The sequence below is a fragment of the Fulmarus glacialis genome, unplaced genomic scaffold (assembly GCF_000690835.1).
Source record: "Fulmarus glacialis isolate BGI_N327 unplaced genomic scaffold, ASM69083v1 scaffold7651, whole genome shotgun sequence".
NCBI lineage: Eukaryota > Metazoa > Chordata > Aves > Procellariiformes > Procellariidae > Fulmarus > Fulmarus glacialis.
This window is the reverse complement of record NW_009190801.1, coordinates 1,796-21,066: the sequence shown is the minus strand read 5'-3', so window position 1 is coordinate 21,066 and position 19,271 is coordinate 1,796. Positions and strand designations below refer to the sequence as shown.

At 37.1% G+C, this 19,271-nt stretch overlaps 1 protein-coding gene across 1 annotated transcript in view; it reads left to right on the top strand.

Annotated features, from left to right (window-relative positions):
- The window catches only part of SLC30A5 (solute carrier family 30 (zinc transporter), member 5), a gene marked incomplete at its 5' end in the record, with an annotated part of 19,244 nt that extends 700 nt beyond the window's left edge, over positions 1–18,544 (top strand). Inside the window, 14 exons of the mRNA XM_009586429.1 lie at positions 1,245–1,311; positions 2,637–2,722; positions 4,060–4,147; positions 5,899–5,986; positions 7,263–7,339; positions 8,518–8,688; positions 9,308–9,596; positions 9,959–10,167; positions 11,254–11,411; positions 12,050–12,179; positions 13,594–13,819; positions 15,187–15,413; positions 17,350–17,478; positions 18,094–18,544. Of these exons, the coding sequence (XP_009584724.1) occupies positions 1,245–1,311; positions 2,637–2,722; positions 4,060–4,147; positions 5,899–5,986; positions 7,263–7,339; positions 8,518–8,688; positions 9,308–9,596; positions 9,959–10,167; positions 11,254–11,411; positions 12,050–12,179; positions 13,594–13,819; positions 15,187–15,413; positions 17,350–17,478; positions 18,094–18,264 (2,116 nt within the window). The remainder of the gene's footprint in view (positions 1–1,244; positions 1,312–2,636; positions 2,723–4,059; positions 4,148–5,898; positions 5,987–7,262; positions 7,340–8,517; positions 8,689–9,307; positions 9,597–9,958; positions 10,168–11,253; positions 11,412–12,049; positions 12,180–13,593; positions 13,820–15,186; positions 15,414–17,349; positions 17,479–18,093) is intronic.
- Positions 18,545–19,271: the final 727 nt, after the last annotated feature.

Genomic DNA, 19,271 nt, shown 5'->3' with positions numbered 1-19,271 from the left:
ACCTTGGTCACCCTCCTCTAGACACACTCTAATAGTTTGATGTCCTTCTATTGAGGCACCCAAAACTGCACACACTACTCGAGTGGGGCCGCACCAGCGCAGTGTAGAGTGGGACAATCATCTCCCTCGACCACCCAGCTATGCTGTGCTTGATGCACCCCAGGACATGGTTGGCCCTTTTGGCTGCCAGGGCACACTGTTGACTCACATTCAACTTGCCATCATCCCAAACCCCCAGATATCTTTCTATGGGGCTGCTCTCCAGCCTCTTGTCCCCCAATTTGTACATATAACCGGGATTACCCCATCCCAAGTGGAGAATCTGGCACTTGCTCCTGTTACATTTCATGCGGTTGGTGATTGCCCAGCTCTCTAGTCTATCCAGATCCCTCTGTAAGGCCTCTCTACCCTCGAGAAACTTCAGTGTTTTTGCTACTTCAAAATTGATCATACTATGACACTACTGATCATAGGAAACTCAGGCATGTCCAGATTTTCTTAAGAAGGGTGTAGAAGACAAGCTTTCTTCCTTATAATTTATATTTTTGTGAGCTTCAACTGCTATTTCTCCCTGATTGAGAGCTAAAGTGTAGAAACTGATATCAAATATACAGAAACAACCTGCTTCATGTTTACCTGATAAGATGTGGAATAGCATTTCTGTAATAAACTTGGCAGAGTTGGAACATTTGGAACCTCATTTTTTCCTTTTATTTCAGATTTGTTTACATTTCTGGGCTTCTCACTTGCATGTTCCCAAGCAGCATAGTCTTTTTCCCCATCACTTACTGTTGATCCCGCTTGAGGAAGATGCATGCTGTTTCTTATCACTTCTAACAAGACCGTGTATTTGGCATTTCATATTGTAAATAAGCCTTTGGGTGTATGTATCTTGCTAATAAAAAATACAGTATTATTTCTCCTCAAAATTTCTGAGATCAGTTATTTTGATTTTTGTAAATCACAAGTAGACTTCTCATTAGCCATTCTCTGAAGAACTTACATTTAAAGTTGACCAGAACTGAAGTTCACTTGTCATCACCTTCGTACTGGTATCTGACACGTGTAATGCAGCAGGGAAAATAAAACTAGTGAGTGTGGTCAGTGTGGCCTTTTAATGAAACATGTAGAGGAAGCTGTTTTGTAGACAGAGCCTGATATGAGAGACCCAGTTATTTAGAGCTGGTTTGAATAAAAAGCTGAGTGCTAATACACTAATAGAGAAAACTTTTTCCTTTTAACAGGTCTGCATTTTTTATGGTTTTGTTTCAAAAACCGTTTTCTTCTGGAAAAGTGGTAACCAAGCATCAGGTGAGTTGACATATGTAATAGTGATTCACATCTTTGTAGATACTCTTTACAACGTGGCTCTTGCCAAAAATGAAAGCGGAACAAAGGTTACTCCACTTGGAAGATGTGGTTGCAACTTCCATAAGTGTGTAACTAACTGTGTTTAGCGCGCTGTAAAAAACAATCAGCATTTTTAGCTTTGTCAGCTCCTTTTGAGAGTGTCATGAAAAGATTGGTCCTTGGCTCCATACAAGCATCTATTTTGAGGATTGGATTTTCAAAAAGAGCTTAGGCTACTTAGCTGACTTTGACAGTTTAGAAGGGCAGTTTCTGGACTGCCAGAATGTCGAAGTGCTCCAGCTATGTCCCCAGCGCCACAAGAGTGCTTTCTGTGTGGTGCGTTGTGATGAGGGGCTAGTGTAACTGCTCTTGAGACCTGTGTTGAGTTCCCAGTATCCAGAGAAGTTAGAGTAGGGACAGATTGGAACCTGCAGTTTTGTAAGAAATAAATTTTCTTCACCTGCTCCATATTCATCTTGGTTTTATGTAATTGTGTGCGCAAAAATTTGATCCATGTACAATGTTATCAGTGTATGTGCTGAGTAAAGAGATTCTGAAGGATAGCCTCGTAAGTGTTCCAAATGTCAACTGCTTTCATGATTAGATACGTATGGCAGAATTTTAAAGTGTGTACAGGAATAAATTGCATCTTTGATTTGTGTTCAGAAAAATCTGTCCGTTTATTGTTTCGCTGTTGCTAAAAATTTTAGAATTCTGTATTTTGAAGATGTGATGTTTGTCATAGGCACTTTGTCGTGTTTAATGTATTTCCAAAATGAATTACTTTTCTTCAAAAACTTGCGTTTAAAGTTAATAATGTATTGAATTGTAACCTGCTTCCTGAAGAAAGAATTTAACACGTGCATAAATATTTGTAGACTTAAGGTCTTAGTCTCTTTATCTTGGATGTTTTATCTAGCTCTATATATGTTTATCAGATACATACAATAGGTTACAAAATAAACAGCATCTTTGACAGGTAAATGGACTTGATTTTTTTCAGCCTTTTTTTCAGGCTTTTTGTTAAAAGAGATCTAAGACTATACTATAGAATCTAGTACTGTGGTAGAAAAGAAATAAGTAACTCGGTTCATAATATGTGCAAACAAATCTTAGTTGCCTGCCAAAGTAGATAAGAAGATAATCATACTCTAGATTTTGTAGAACTTGCAGAGCATATGTTTTCCGCTATATTTCTACAGCTACTGTGCTAAAAGAATGCTAATAATGGGGTATTTATTTTGAAACTGTAGAGAAAATTATAATGAAACACCTTTCTTTTGTAGTGGATCAAAATTTTTAAGCATGCTGTTGTGGGATGTATCATTTCACTCTTGTGGTTTTTTGGCCTTACTCTTTGTGGACCACTGAGGTAAATACATATTTACTGTAAAGAATGTTTTCTCTTTTCAAAGCTAATTTTTGTGATCTTTCCCTGTCTTGCTCCTTTGTTTTTTCTTTTCTGTCCGTCAGCCCATGATGCCAGCCTCTTGCTTTATTTTTTGAAATTTTAAATGAATGTTTATGCTTTTTCCTGTGGACTCTGTTGTGCTTTGGAAAAAATACATATGATTTTCCATAGAACTTGTAATTTTCTTCATTCTTTGACAAGATGCCAGTGAAACTCTTGATAATGCTTAAACTATTGATATGAGTGATACAAGATCACTGACTGTTTTACTGACTGTAGTTTTCATCATTTTCCTAGTATTATTTATGTTGCCCCAATTGTTTATTTAACTGTTTGAAGTCCATGGCTTCACAGCTACTGGTAGGAGCTTGTATTCCTGTGCCAGGTGACTAGAATCAGTTTCTGCATTTGCTGCAGGGCACTGCTTTATCTGGTCATATGTCAGTGCTGTGTTGAAATTGGGTAGCATTAGTGCATATACTCCGAGTAAAATTGCTTGTGCTGTTTGTTGGCAGTACCGAGTAACTATAAAAGAACAGTATCGGACTTCCAAAAATGAAGGTTAATGTATTAGAAAGCATCTTTCATTAGAGAGAGGAAGGTGAAGCCTTAAATGATACATTTTATGAAGTTGAAGTTTTATCCTCTACGCAGGAGAAGGCATACCTGAGAATAATAGGATTTCTTTAAGAAATACTGTAGTGCCTTTCTGGATGCTGGCAGTCTTCCCAAACAGAACCAGTAACGTGGGCCCTAGCAGGTTGTATTGCTATGCAGAGAATGGCTGAAACATTTGGTAAACTTGACAGCGATTATTACTTTCATGTTCTGCTCTGGAAAGCTGTCAATAGAGCTTGTTAGTCAGCCTTTGCTATCTGAAGGAGATAGTGTGCAAGTTAGAATTTCTTATTTTCAGCAATTAAGAGGTTCTGATACTAAATAAATACTAAATAAATACTAAATACTAAATACATAAATACTAGACCATCAACACCTCAATAAACAGGATGTAATACAATAGAACAGGACCTCTTTTTGCTGGGAGCCAGAAACTTTAGTTTAGAGGAGGTATTGTAATGGCAATAATAATCCCATCTTGAGCAAGTTGGTATCTTCTTGTATTACTAGAAGAAAGCACAATTTAAAGTATTCTATAAATGAACAATTTTAATCTGTTCCTTGAGTTAGGAAGTTCTTTGTTTTGTGATATATCTGGCTGTCCACAGCTAGATCTATATCAAGCTTGTGAGGTAAACTCCTTGTAAGCGGACATAAGTGTTTATTTCACTTTTTTATAGGACATTGTTGCTGTTTGAGCACAGTGATGTGGTTGTGCTATCACTTCTTAGTGTCTTGTTCACAAGCTCAGGTGGAGGACCAGCAAAGGTATTTAAAAATTTATTTTACCACATGTAAAAAATACTGAAAGCTATAAAATCAAATACTACTTTACCTGGAACAAATAGTGTTTCGGACTTATGGTCGTAGAAACTGTGCTTTTTTTAGTTTAATTAGTGGTGAAATGATAAGATGTACTACTTGAAATAATAAATGTGACATTAAGAGAGAAACATTGGGTGAAGCTGTTGGAGATCCATAGTAGGTATCTGAGAAGTTTTTCTGTTTGTAGGCAGAAAGGAACTTTGAGAATGATTTTTGCACTTCAGCATTCTTTGTAATGGGATTTTGGGTTCAAACTGACAAAAGGACATATGTGCGTGTAGTGGTCCTGGCCTTTAGGCACGGAAGTCCAGCAACACAGTCTCCAGATCCTTGCCTAGCCTCTTCAATGTCTGTAGCTTTCCACATACTTCGTTTTTTCTGCCAAAAAGCTCTCTAAGTACTTCAATGTCTGCATGAGCCCATATGTGCTGAATACTTGGGCCCAGTCTTTCACTTAATCAGAGATCTATACTTGAAACATCCTTTGTCTGAGTCCCATTACACGCAGTTTTGCAAGATGTTCTCTAACTGTGGCTAATCAGCCCTAGATGGAATGAGCTCACCCAGCACCTAGCAGTTTTGGCCACTTTCCCTCAAAACCAGTGATAGTTGGAGAAAGATACCTTACGGTGTCGTATACCTGAGGCTACAGCACTTGCTGTGTAAGAGAAAGTCTGGCTTTGGTGCCAGCTCAGGCTGGGAGTTTTGAAATCTGTTTCGTAACTGCTGCTGGAGTCCCCTAAGCACTTTTAGGCTGGCCTTAGAGTGAATAGCACAGTCATCTGCTCTGGCACTCTACCCCTGCCCCCTCATATTGAGATGCTTGGGGCATCCAGCATGAAGCTCTTCACCTAAAAGACAATTTTTTTCTGCAGCTGTCCACCCAAAGGGTAAATGTAGACCTTCAGAGAGATTTTGTCAGTCTGTATCTTAGTGGGTAGTTAAGCTGCATGTCTAAGGCAGCAGAAAAAAGGGAGCGATAACCCGGTCCTCTGAATGTTTCAGCTTTATGAAGTGAACTGTGGCAAAGAGAAGTCAGCTGGCTTTCCGAAACAAGAATGTGATAGCTGTATTTGGCTTCAGAGGATGAATTGTAATAGTAGTTTTTAGCTGTAGAGCTCAGTGTTTTGCCAAGATGATGAATACCAAAATTGCAGTGTTATAAGTCAGGGTGGTGAAAGCTGGAATTTCATAGTTACCTCTGTCCCTTCCTCATGAAAGCACTGCAGAGTTCTGCTTTCACAGAGCCTTTGCGCACTGCTCTAGTCTTTACCTCCCATAAGCAAAATACTAAAATTTGTCCACTAGATCTTGTTTGTAGCTCCTTGATGCTACAAAATATTAAATCATCAGGCTTAAGTAGCTCTGCATTCTGGCAGGCAGAAACACACCATGAAGAAGGAAGCAATCACACTTCAAATTTGTAAGGTGCAGGCTTCTGGCTTGTTGCAGTGGTGATTTGCCCCTAGTTACCTGGTAAATCTGAAAAATGGAATAAATATAAAATTATGTTGTCAAGGTCACTTTTTCAAAAAAATGGGTTTTTTCCTCATGTTTTTCTGACCGAACTAAAATATGCATGCATTGGTCAGGAAGGGGGGAAGGAAGGGGCTGATTTCCTGGATTTTTTTACATTAATCTGTTAGAGAATATTATAAAAATATTTGGGGTTTTTCGTTTTGTTTTTTTTACAGACAAGAGGTGCTGCATTTTTCATCATAGCTGTAATTTGCTTACTACTTTTTGATAATGATGACCTCATGGCTAAAATAGCAGAACATCGTATCCTTTCTTGCTATGTGTAAGAGCAAGTGCTTGTTATTACTGGAGCAGAGAGAATGTGAAGTTGAATGCACTGAATTAAATATGCTTGCATTTTTTTTAATAGGAATCTTACCTTTCAAGAATACTATACATAAGATTTTACTTTTACATCTAAACACTGATGTTTACAGACGAATTAATGGCATTGCTTAATTTGTTGATAACTTAGAACACAGCTATAAATTCTAAGTTGTAGTTAAAAGCTCCCTGCCCATTTGCACGTGTCAGACCACTTAGGATTGCTAGAAGCTTTTTTGATCAGCTCTCAATTTTTTTAGAAATTCTAGACATAATGGCTATAGCCTGAGCATGTGCAGTAAATTGTTGACAGCCTGGCTGGCAGTCTTTTTGGTATATCCAGAAAGATTGTTTTGTGCTTTTGCAAATGTGGTAATGTCAGTTCATCTGCTAAGCTGAAAAGTGATGTGAAATAGCCTGCAGCAGCTCCAACAACAATGGACTTTAAACTGCAAATGGAGCTAGCTAACGTGCTTTCAAAGCCACTGAGTTAGTTGGAAGTGATTCTGAAGTAAGTTTTCAACACATCTTATCATCATAGTGAACTATACTGACAAAAAGTGGTACATCTAAGGATGGGCAGTAAAAACAAATAAGGTGAAAGTAAACTTTCTCAAAGAAGGATGAAAACATGGAATTACAGATGCAAATGGTACTTTCAGGAATAGTATCAATTAATCCACTGAGTTTTCAGCGAGTAAATTCATTGCTAGAGTGCCCTTTAGTAGTTTTCCCAAAAGATATCAGTATTTTAATCTTAGCTGGATTGTGCTTGTCAATTACTGCTTGTTTTCTGAAGTTTAAATATTTAGAACTGGAAGGATATAGATCATATTTTAGAAACCTCGCTGGTTTAGTGCTTTTAGTGAAAATCAGTCTGATTTTTAATGCTGTTGAGTACATTTTTCGATGTTTGGTTGCCAAAATTAACATAAATCCTGTATCGTGACTACTGTGGAGTATTTAACAGTGACTATGTTCTCATATTTTAAAATACTCTCCTTTTTTTTTCAAAATTTTTTTTCCAAATATTTTAAACTGTTTATTTTCTGTGGAATTACTTTAATCTTTCCTAAATCTTAAGGATATGACGAATCTTAAAGCTCAGTTTCTTTACTTCTGCTTCCCATGGTCTTCTGCTACATCTACCTGTTCTTTGGTTTAAAAAAAAAAAAACATCAAATGAAACTTTTCCTTAATTTTTTTTTTAATTTAGCTGAGGGGCATCATGACAGTGCTCTTACCCATGTTCTCTATACAATCATTGCTTTCCTGGGTGTTGCAGATCACAAGGTAAAGAACTTGTATTTTAGTAGGCTAATATTTATCTAAGTTTTGTTGGTAAGCATTTCACCAGCTCAGAGCTAATCCAAGCCTAAATCAAAATCAAAAAGTTCAACATCCCCACCCATATTGGAACTGAACTAGCACTCTAATTTTTACATCTTGACTGAGTACGAGCAGCTTCAATGCAGCAAGCCAAACCATCCAATATTCAACTGATACAGCTGATAAGGACTTTGCTGTAATGTGTAACCTAAAAAGTCTCATAAGAATTATCATGAAGTACTCCATGTCATCAGTGTTCTGGATGTTCATAATGCTTCGCATACAACACGTTTCTTGCTCACTTTCGGGGACTGTGTTTTGTTGCTGCTTCTTTATCTTTCCCCATTCTTTCCTTTACGTGAGACACTTGTATTTGAGGACACATATTCTGATACTTCTCAGTAGTATAGTCCCATTATGATTGGTGGCATGAATAACTGAGTATCAAAATCTTACTGTACGGGATTGACCTGGCTGATTGAGTTGTTCTGTTAGCTTAGTCTTGTTGCTAAAGTGGCTGCACTGAGGACTAAAACAGGAAACAAAAATACACGGAGCAGCTGAGAAAGTATTAATATAAAAATAAATCAAATGTTAGAGAGACTGGTTAACTGTGCGCAAAGCAAGTATGATCTAAGGGAAATGAGATTCTGTGTGTATATCTTGTGATTCGTTTATAGAACAATTTTGAAAAAAAATATTGTGAAGAAATATGGTATGGTGCGATTAAAGGTAAGTGAATGAAAAGGTTATGAAAGGATGAGAGGCCAAGGTAACATGACACTTTTGAGGTTTACATATACTTTCAACACTTTTAATAATGGAAAGTACAAAAGCCAGTTTTGTGTGATTTTTCTTTTTCCTTGTATGCTGTTCACTACCAATTCACTGCTGTTGTATGCCAATTAACACTATTGAGAGTTTTAAACTTCAAGTCATATTAGGCTGTTGTGAGTAGTGCTGAGGTATAACCATGTATGCCATGTTACTGTTTTTAACTAGAGTAACGATTAGGAAATATCCTGTCTTTGGCTTTTGTTGATGAGTTAAGGAAAGCATATTCATCTTTTTTCATGTAAGTGTCACTTTGTTTGGAGTGTTAGCTCTCAAGAAATGCTAACGGGATCCCTCTGTGTTTCCAGGGAGGAGTACTGCTTCTGGTACTGGCATTGTGCTGTAAGGTTGGTTTTCACATGGCTTCCCGAAAACTATCTGTAGATGTAGGTGGAGCCAAGCGTCTTCAAGCTTTGTCTCATCTTGTTTCTGTCGTTCTGTTGTGCCCATGGGTCATTGTTCTCTCACTGACAACAGAGGTAAGACAGCAAGTATAAAAATAAATAATTTTTTGTAATGCTTCTGCTTGTGAAGTGCAATTTAAATCTTCCCTTTAAAATATCTAAAATTACCAAAGTTGCCATCTTTATTTTTCTAGTAAGCTCTGTTTGAAATTTTTCCTCTACATTTTGGTGTTTATCTGCATGATATCTTAATTTCCTCTTTCATGTGATAACTTTGTTTCATCTTTCTAGCTCAGATATTATATCCTGAATTCATATACTAACATTACACAAGTATTAATGACTGTATAAATACAGGGCTCTCTTATTCCTGAAGAGTATTGAATTATTGCAATTTAAAGACATGTACGTTATGCCTGCATGCTCAGGGAGAGTAGACCATTGCAAACATGGCATTGCATATGGCATTGCTTTTAAACATATGAAAGTATTTAAAATAAGATACTGTAATGCATATTAGCTGTCTTTCTATAGCTCGAATGTGGTTTTATATGATAAATTGAAAATATAAAAGTATTTATGTTTTGATGGATTGCTGAAAACATTGGTAATGAAAGTGAACTACGTTTAATGCTGTATGTACAATCCCATCTAGTGGTGAACAGTCCTCTTTGAAATATGTTTTTTGTTGCAGAGTAAAGTAGAGTCTTGGTCTTCCCTCATCATGCCTTTCATAACAGTCATCTTTTTTGTTGTGATCCTCGATTTCTACGTGGAGTCCATATGCTCTGTCAAGATGGAAGCTTCCACGTGTGCTCGATATGGATCCTTTCTTATTTTCGTTAGTGCACTGCTTTTCGGCAACTTTTGGACACATCCAATAACAGACCAGCTTCGAGCTATGAGCAAGCCACCACACCATGAAAGCACAGAGCACGTTCTTTCTGGAGGGGTGGTAGTGAGTGCTGTCTTCTTCATTTTATGTTCGTATTCTTATTTATCTTTTAATAAATCTGTTGTCTGTGTGACTGGGAAGGCAATCAGAAAATGGATGTGTGCAGAATTCTTTTGGATGAGCTTTTATGGATTCTTTTGAATAAAAAGGGCCTGTAACTTTGTGCTCTTTTACTGTCTGTCTACAAAAAAAAGAACGTAATAGATCTGTTGTGGAGGTGATGATCTAATCTTACATAGCAATGAAATCTAATGATAAACCTCAAAATGAAGTTGACAATCACTTTGCTGCCTGCAAATCTCATGTAAGCTTTGATTGCTGATAAAACACATTATAAAATAGCTGTGAAGCTTAGAAACGGCCACAAAAACTTCAATACTTTCCTTGCAGCTGCCAATATCCTGTCCTCCCCCTCCAGGAAAGGGCAGAAGGGTACCCTTATTGGCTATTCTCCTGAAGGCACTCCTCTCTATAACTTCATGGGTGACGCATTACAGCAGAGCTCCCAGTCGTTACCCCGGTTTATTAAGGAGTCACTGAAACAAATCCTTGAGGAGTATGATTCTAGGCAGATCTTCTATTTCTTGTGCCTAAATCTGGTAAGTGCATGGTTTTTTTCAAACCCAATCACAGTAGTACATACATAGTACATAGTACAGTAAGAAGAGTTATTCTTTAAAAGGTTCCCATGATTGATTGTTTTTAAAGTGACCCTTGATAGAGTAGTTTCATTAGATGGAATATTAAAATAGAAGATTCTTACGCTAATCTTACAGTAAGTGGCAGTTCACTTTGATTTGTTGTGACAGTGTGGCACTGGTTGTATGTGTAACTATTATACCAATAAGTAAATACTTGTATGATGGTACATTTAAGATTGCAGTATTTCAATGTTACCAGCAGATAAGCTGAAACGAATAAGGCGTTCAAGGATGGGGACTACAAAATACTAAGTGCGGGATTGAGCAGTGTCGTTTTGGAGTTTTATTTCTAGCTTCTCTCTTTCTCGAATAGGAAAAGATCATGCAGTAAGCAAGATTAATAGAACCTCATTTGTAAACATCTCTCTTCATTCTTTGGCAATTATCAAAGAAAATAGGGGTTGAAACTTGGAAGTAACCATGATAACTTTAAGGAATTCCATTATGGAATATGAAAGATGGGAAAGAAAGTTTACAGGCAGACCAAATAATAATAGTAAGTCGTACAGGGAAAATGTATGTATTAAAAAAGTTTCCTCATGTACCTTTCTCAAAACTAATTCACAAGATTTAAGCAGTCAACTAATTGGTGAAGAAAATTTTTACAGAACGGATGTATAGACAGCATTGCTTTTTCACTAATAATAGATCAGATCAGAGTTGTTACATTGTTTAATGACAAAATGCGTAAAACTGCACAACGTTAGTTTAAAATTCTCAATGAAAAAAATCTAGTCCTGTAGAGGGTTCTTTTCTTAGGTCTAAGGCTTTTGGGAGGGTAGATTCAAAAATGTCTCTTCATAAACTTGGGATGTATCACTTATTTTTGTTTCGTTGGAGGAGAGAGAAAATGGTCTAGAAATACTTTGAACAATACCTTTGAAAACTATCAAGTGTCCTAGGAAAAGAGTTTCCTGCTAGCTGCCGAGACGCTAAGTTACAAGTTAATGTTTGAGGAAAAATTCAAACTCTCTTTCATTTTAGGCTTTCACTTTTGTGGAGCTTTTTTATGGAGTATGGACCAATAGCCTTGGTCTTATTTCTGATGGTTTTCACATGCTTTTTGATTGTTCTGCATTAGTGATGGGGCTTTTTGCAGCTCTGATGACAAGATGGAAAGCAACTCGCATATTTTCCTATGGGTATGTATATTAGGTTCTTTGAGGACTATCTGAAAATTACTCTACGTGCTCATTTTCAAAATGCCTTGCTATGAAGATATGTTCAGAATGTTTTAGTGGTGCATGCTTCTGTGGGTTGTTTGCTATGTCTCTTTTCTGTTTCATTTATGTTCATGCTCTTCCTTTCTTAGCCCAGTGAAAAAGTGTAATTTTTATTTATCTTTACAAATAAAACTTTATCACTGTGAGTATTAGGTAGAAATTGCCTCATTCTGCATATGTATGGATGTCAAACAAAAATATATGTTGAAAGTCAGTGTTATATTATGAGGATTTCAACTGTGCTGACTTAGCAAAATTTGTATGGTTAAATTGCATAGCCATTTAGCAGTTTGAAGCCCTGAATATGCAGAATATATTAAAAAATACTTACACTATTATAGCTTTATACTGTTGGTGTTTGGACAGTTGCAAACTACCTCCCTCTTGATCAGAAATAAATAACCCAGAAATTAAGGCATGATTTGTGGCATTGAGGGAAAAAAATCAAAGCAATCTCAATGCTGTATCAAATGTATTATGACTTTATTTATTTTAATTTTGAAATTTGTTCAGAGTACCCATTCTTCATTCTCAAAAGTACATATGTTTGCTTTCAGGTATGGACGTGTAGAAATTCTCTCTGGATTTATTAATGGCCTCTTTCTGATGGTAATTGCTTTCTTTGTCTTCATGGAATCGGTCGCCAGACTGGTGGATCCTCCAGACATAGATACAAATATGCTAACTGTAAGTTTTGTCATTCTGTTTGAATGTTGTTTTGCCGTTAATGGTTCATTTATGTTAGTCTTAATTTAAAAAAAAAAGTTAAGGAGACTAAAGTTGCATACTGAAGATATCTAAACTGTGCCTTGACTTTTTAACGTACTCTAATTTTAAAATCCAAACTACATGTAGTTTTGAAATATGAAAGTATATAGGGGTGAATATAATTTAATTGTAACAGTTAAATTGAATTTTTTTCTAAGATGTTATGGCTGTAATCTTTCTAGATTGTGGTCTTCCTACAATAAAAGATACTAAGGAAATAACCTGTACAAGACTAAATTTGGTTCTGCTGTTACGTATACCAATGTCAATTATTAAAGCAAAGATTTTGTATTAGTCTCTGAGAAGCCTCAAAAATCAGCCAGAATTCATAACGTTATGCCAAGTGTGTTACTATGGCATAAACAATCATGAAGCTGTGCATAGCTAATCTTAACTACACCTGTGTCTCTCTACCTTCCACAGCCTCTTCAGGGGCTCCCCATTTAAATTTTCAAGCTTCCATCCCTTTCTTTCAAATGCAATAGTTCATTTTCTTCAAACTAATCTTTTTTTTTTTTATTATGGAATTCTGCAAATCCAAGCCTTCATTTATCACATTTCCAGCTTCACTTGTTTTCTCTCTCACACACATATGAATTTGTGCTCGCTTGCTCTCTTGAGTAACAAAGAGAAAGATTTTTATGTAAGCAAAATTAGAAATGTGCATTGCGAGAATTGAGGCCTGATTCTTTTTTTTTTTCTTTTTAATCTTCAGTATTTGCTCCATTTTCACTACTGATCCTGGTTTTTGGGGGTGGGAGGGGTTACCCCCTCTACATAAGCACAGTCTGCATAGCCAACGAAAGGTCTGATAACCCCCGAGTAGGACTTGCTGAACTCCTTCATTAGCTGGAATTACTCTTACGCTTTGATAGTTTTCAAGAGAAAAGTAGAAAAATAGGCAGACAAGTGTGCGTGTCCTAGATACAATATACATTTTTTTTGCCAATGAAAGCAAAGCAAAGCTTGTATTCAAACCAATTTATCTCTTTTTGAAAGAAAATAAAATCAATCACCCCTTCTTAAAACTAAACTTCCTATCTTGTCCTGATTTGTGGATACTAGGTTTTGCATTTTGGTGGTGGTTATTGGGTGGGTTTTTTGGGAAGGCTGGGGAGAATTGGATTTTTTTGAGAGGGGAAGAAAATTCCTTTGAAACCAGCTTGTATACAGAAAGGAATATGATGAGGAATCCACATTAGAATAATCCTTCTGTTGATGTTAATGGTTCCACAGTTTTTCTTTATTAAGTGTACAGTGTTTCTGTTCTAGAAAATAAACTTCAACACCTGGGAAGATGTAGTGATGTTAACACCTTTTTTCCCTCTCACAGCCAGTCTCTGTTGGAGGGCTGATCGTAAACCTGGTTGGTATCTGTGCCTTTAGCCACGCACACTCCCATGGGGCTTCTCGGGGAGGTTGTCACTCACACGATCACAGCCATTCTCACCACGGGCACAGCCACAGCCATGGGCACGGCCATTCCCACAGTGACCATGGGCACAGCCATGGACATTCCCACGGGTCTTCTGGAGGAGGCATGAATACCAACATGAGAGGTATGTTGAATCATAAATGATGTATATGATTTCCAGCAGAATCTGAAGATTTTCAGAGTCAGACCCAGTACTATGCATCATTCTTAGATCTCCAGAAGTGATCTGACAGCCATTTAACATAGTATACGTGAATTTCTGAAACTGTTTCTTCATTAATGAGTTTAACTTGAAGAAACATAACTTGAAATGTTTCTTTGCATGGCTTTCTCAGATGTGGGTAATACTTAAGGGCCAATAAAAAGCATTAATCTACAGTCTTCATTATTGAAAGAGCTTAAAGTCCATGGTTCTAAGTGCCATCTGGAAACGAAAGTACAAAATCTCTTATCTATAAAGATATTACCGTGCTTTTAGGTATCCTGTGACAGCTGGTTGTAAAAACACTGGGGGAGGGAATGAGAAGCAGAAGAACAAATGCAGACCAGCAATCTAGAATATGCTTCTGTTTGTGATTCAGAAGATAAGGTGGTAAAGATGAAACTTTCTTTTTCAAATCTAAAATCAGAAGCTAACTGAGAAGGGTAATATATGTAAAATTTCAGCATAGCTACTTCTTAGAATTTTTTCCCTAATAGCTAGAAGGTAGTTATTTACCAACTGCCTGGCTTATAAAAAAGTGTATAAAGGAATGAGTTTATTCATTGCATAAGTTTTGTCAGAGCATAAGTTTTTTTAGCTAATAGTCTCATATTTCATTGGTTATTTTATGTTCTAATTCAGTTGGCTATTCTGTTGTCTGGCATTTTTGTGAAGTCTGCCCATACTCTTAACTATTTCAGTATTCTTTCAAATCCTGATACTTAACTAGCACTCATCTTACAAATGTTTAGAGATTATTTTTCTGTGCCCTTTGAGTGTATGCTGAGAATGCTGCCCACCATTAAAGCAGTATAAAGGATTGTTCCTAGCAGTACCAGATAGACAATCTTCGTATAAAATAGGAGCAGAGTTGGCATACAAAAAACAAATCATACATTAAAATCTGTCCACATGAGCAGGCCTGATCTTTTTATCCTCTGTTAAAGATCAATGAGTCCCTCTATACGGGCTTAAGTGATTATGCTATATAGTACAAATCCCACTAACAATTTGAAGACTATTCACGTTTGGTTTAATCTGTGAATGCCTGGCTAGATCATTGCACTGTAAAGTAAAAATGGGGTTTTCTTACAGTGATTGTAATTAAACATTAGAAAAGCTAAATGTTTTGTTTAATTTTGCACCCGGTTAGGCAGATAGTTGCCTCTGCTTAGCTTGAGGGATACTTACTGTATTTAATAAACCCTACTGTGTTTCTGCTGTTGAACATATACATACATTTTAAACAGAACTGTTCAACTTAATCACTCAGTTTATTTTGTTTTCAGGTGTGTTTCTGCATGTCTTAGCAGACACTCTTGGCAGTGTTGGTGTTATCGTATCCACGATATTTATTCAGCAATTTGGATGGCTCATAGCTGATCCGCTCTGCTCTCTTTTTATTGCTACATTGATTTTTCTTAGTGTTATTCCACTATTGAAAGATGCCTGTCAAGTGCTTTTGTTGAGGATACCTGCAGACCAGGAGAAAGACCTGCATGCTGCTTTAGAAAAGGTCAGAACTACAATTCTAAATATTTTCATATACAAACATACAAAGCTATAATATTTTTAATAATTATTAAACTGAAGTAGTTCAGTCTGACAGCTTCCGTTGTCTTAGACAACTTCATGTCTCAAGTTGTTTTCAACCTATTCTGCAGAGAAGTGACAGGATTAGGAGTTCTACTGATTAAAGTTGTTCTGCAACTAAAAAAACTTGTACTGTTTTTTGCTTTTATGGGTAGCTCATGATTTGAGACAAGTATGGTGACACTGTGGGAAAGGTACATAGTACTAAGAAAGTAACGTAGCAATTCCCAAAAGCTTGCGACCTAAAAAACCTGTTGTGTACAGTTCAGGCTAACAGGATTATACCTTGAGCCTGTAATCGCAGGTTTTCTTACCTGTCCATAGCATGAAGGGCATGCTGGTTCTGACTAGGTGGGATGGCAAAAGTAGAACTGTTTTTTCTAAATACTTTTTCATCCTAGTCCATTCTCTTCCTGTCTGCTGCAGTACAGTATCTACTCTCAGGCTGTACTTGGTCTTCACTGTTGGCTCATTTGAAGTTGCTGCCCAGAATTGTAGTGCAGACCTCAGTGTGGAGAACTCCTCTCTGCCAAAGAACTAGTTACATGTTCTTTGAGGATGCCATCAACTAGAGGCAGCAAGGAAGATACCCTGATGGTGTCCTGTCAATTAGTAGAGGGGGAGGTGTGTTCTTGTCTCCATGAGAAAGAAAAGAATAAATGGAAATTGTCTGGGAGAGACTTGTGTAATGAAAGGAAAGTGAGGTGCAGAGTGGGGTTTCATTTTTTGATGAGAGAAGACAGCGATTCTGGGAGACTGAGGAAGAAGAAAGTGCTTTTTGAAAACAGTCAAAGAGCAGTTCATTAAAAGATAATACGAAAAGCATTTTAAAAAATACATCACAGTAAAACAATATGCTTGCTGTAGGTTGACCCCAGCCAGCACCCAGGCATCGGCACAGCCACTTGTTCGCTCCCCCCTTTACCGCCACCACTGCTGGTGGGACAGGGGAGAGAACAGCAAGAGCAAAAGCAAGAAAAATCTGGGAGCAATATAAAGGCAGTTTAACAGGTGAAGGAAAGAGAGGAAAAAAACTAAGCAGTGCACCACCTTCCACGAGCTGACTGATGCCCAGCCACTCTGTAACCACCACCACTTTGGAAGCCAAAACACCCCCTTCTTCCTCTACCCCAGTTTTTATTGCCGAGCATGGCGTTATATGGCATGCAGTATCCCTCTGGCCAACTTGGGTCAGCTGTCCCCGCTGTGTCCCCTCCCTCTTCTTGCCCACCCCCAGTCTACTCACTGGGGCAGGGGCAGAGTGAGAAAAAGAGAAAGCCTTGGCAGTGCCCAAGCACTGTTCAGCAACAGCAAAACATTGGTCTGTTATCAAAACTGTTTTAGCCACAAATCCAAAACACAGCGCCTTACCGGCTGCTGTGAAGACAGTTAAATCCATCCCAGCCAGACCCAGTACAAAGATCAATTTCAAAAAATGATAAATTATAGGAAGATATTATGTCTCTGAATTAAGTCTGGCTATGATAACTAAATAGCTGTTTATCCTGGATAGTGAGGTAACAGATGGCCTAGAAATGGTTGAATGCCCAGCCAGCTTTCTGGTAGGTCTGTCCATTGACGTTATTGTGATCTGTACACTAAATCAGTTTTTTCCCATCCCATTTAGCATTGCAGTGTGCTGTGAATTTTCATTTAGTTTGACTTTCAGCTTCTAGTCTTTGACAGTATTAGCAAGATGACCTTTCAATACTACATATTTCTGTATACGGCTTAGCTGGAAAACTGCTTTGCTATACAGCTTCATTTCCCTGTGAAATATTTGCCACCAATATCCATGTACATACACAAGTTTAAAATGTGTTCGTAAATTAATTGTTGCTAATGTAATTTCTTTACAGATTCAGAAAATAGAGGGAGTCATATCCTACAGAGATCCTCATTTTTGGTGTCACTCTGCAAGTGTTGTGGCAGGTACAATACATGTGCAAGTGGTATCGGATGTGATGGAACAGAGAATTGTACAGCAGGTAAGGTGCAAGGTTTTTAGACCCTAATGTCTTAATTTCTTACTCTGTAGCTCTTTTTCAGCCATAGACTGAAGTTTGAAGCTGCTGTTTGTGATTATTTTTGTAGCTATTAGTTAATGTCTCAGAGCTGGTCTCTAATGCAGTACTACCTCTTGCCTGCTAGCTTGGAAATAGTTGCATAAAGAGTTGTTTTTTAAAACATCTGCCAAAACAACAACAACAAAAAGTCTGGGGGGTTTTTCCTCACTGTTGAAGGTGGCACTATATCTGCTCTGAGAAAAGGAGGAGGAGGATTTCACGCTGCAAAACAGGCAGTGAACAGTAGGGATATCTGGATGCTAATCATGGGTTTGTAACTGGCTTACTAATATCTGTCTGCCTTGGGTTTTTCTTTTCCTTAAAAAGATACTTACTCGTTATGCAAGACACTGAGAATTACCCATTATGCAAAAGTTGCAAAGCCATACCCTCTGAAGCTAGTCTTCGCTTTCCAGAAAATTGAATTCTTTATGATGATACTTTTTTAATCCACAGATTTCAGAGCCAGAATATTGCAAGTTACTGGGAGATGCATATAAAGTGTAACACTAATGTTAACCATATTGTTCTCTTCAGGTTACAGCGATTCTAAAAGATGCTGGCGTAAACAACCTAACTGTCCAAGTGGAAAAGGAAGCTTATTTTCAACACATGTCTGGACTCAGTACAGGATTTCAGGATGTCCTTGCAATGACTCAGCAACTGGAATCCATGAAATACTACAAAGATGGTACTTACATCATGTGATACAAAGTTGTGTTCGCCAAAGGAGGTGTAAATGGTGAAGCTGTAGGATTCCATATTCGTATTACTTTTCGTCAGGAGATCTTGCACATACATGTACAGAAACAAATGTACTATATATTTGAATTTTTTTAAGCATACTATCTTTATTAAAATTGGATCAAGATGCTTTTATAAAGGAAGTAAGATGGACTTGAATATTGGCTGTATATGTGAAAATAATGGAAATCTTAAATACTGTACTTGGTGTTTATTAAACAGCAGTCCTGCAACTTGTGGATGAGCATGGATATATTCCATACTTTCTCTTAAGTATGGAACATCGTGATTATAATTTCATGTTAGCAATGGGAAATGGAAATAGTTTATATTGGAATGCAAACATGATCAACTGAAAAATATTTTTCTTTCTTTCAAACATAGCTTGAAGACTCTTTGAATGAAAAAAAAGTACACGTTTATTATAGGGAGTAAAAAGCAACATGAAGTCATGTTTTTTGCACACTTTGTTAGATAATAGAAATATACAGTCTTTATATTATGTCTCGGCTTACAAATATGATTTCTAAACTTAATTTTAATGGATCAGAGCAAATAGATGTTACCATTTTAAATTTATATCAAATTATTTTTTTAAGGAGAGAAATCCACAGGTTAAAAGTGAGAAATTGGGAGGGGAAAAAATTGCAGACACTTCTGTTTCCTGGGAAGACTCAGAATCAAAAAAACACACTGTAAAATAATTTTTTTGTACTTTTTGTATGAATAACTGCAAATGCAATAGTTTGAAGCTTAAAGCAACTCATCAGTGAGCATCTTAGCACTCAGCTAAACTTCACCTTTCAAGATATGTTATTCTGTCATTTACTTGATTTTTTTTCATAACACAGCTGCAGATGTACTGTAGCCAGCTGCAACTTTGTGTATTACCCAAGGAAGCAGTCCAGGTTTAAAATGCTGAACTGTGCGAGTAGTCTGGGACTTGGCAAGTTGCTGAAACAAACTGTAAA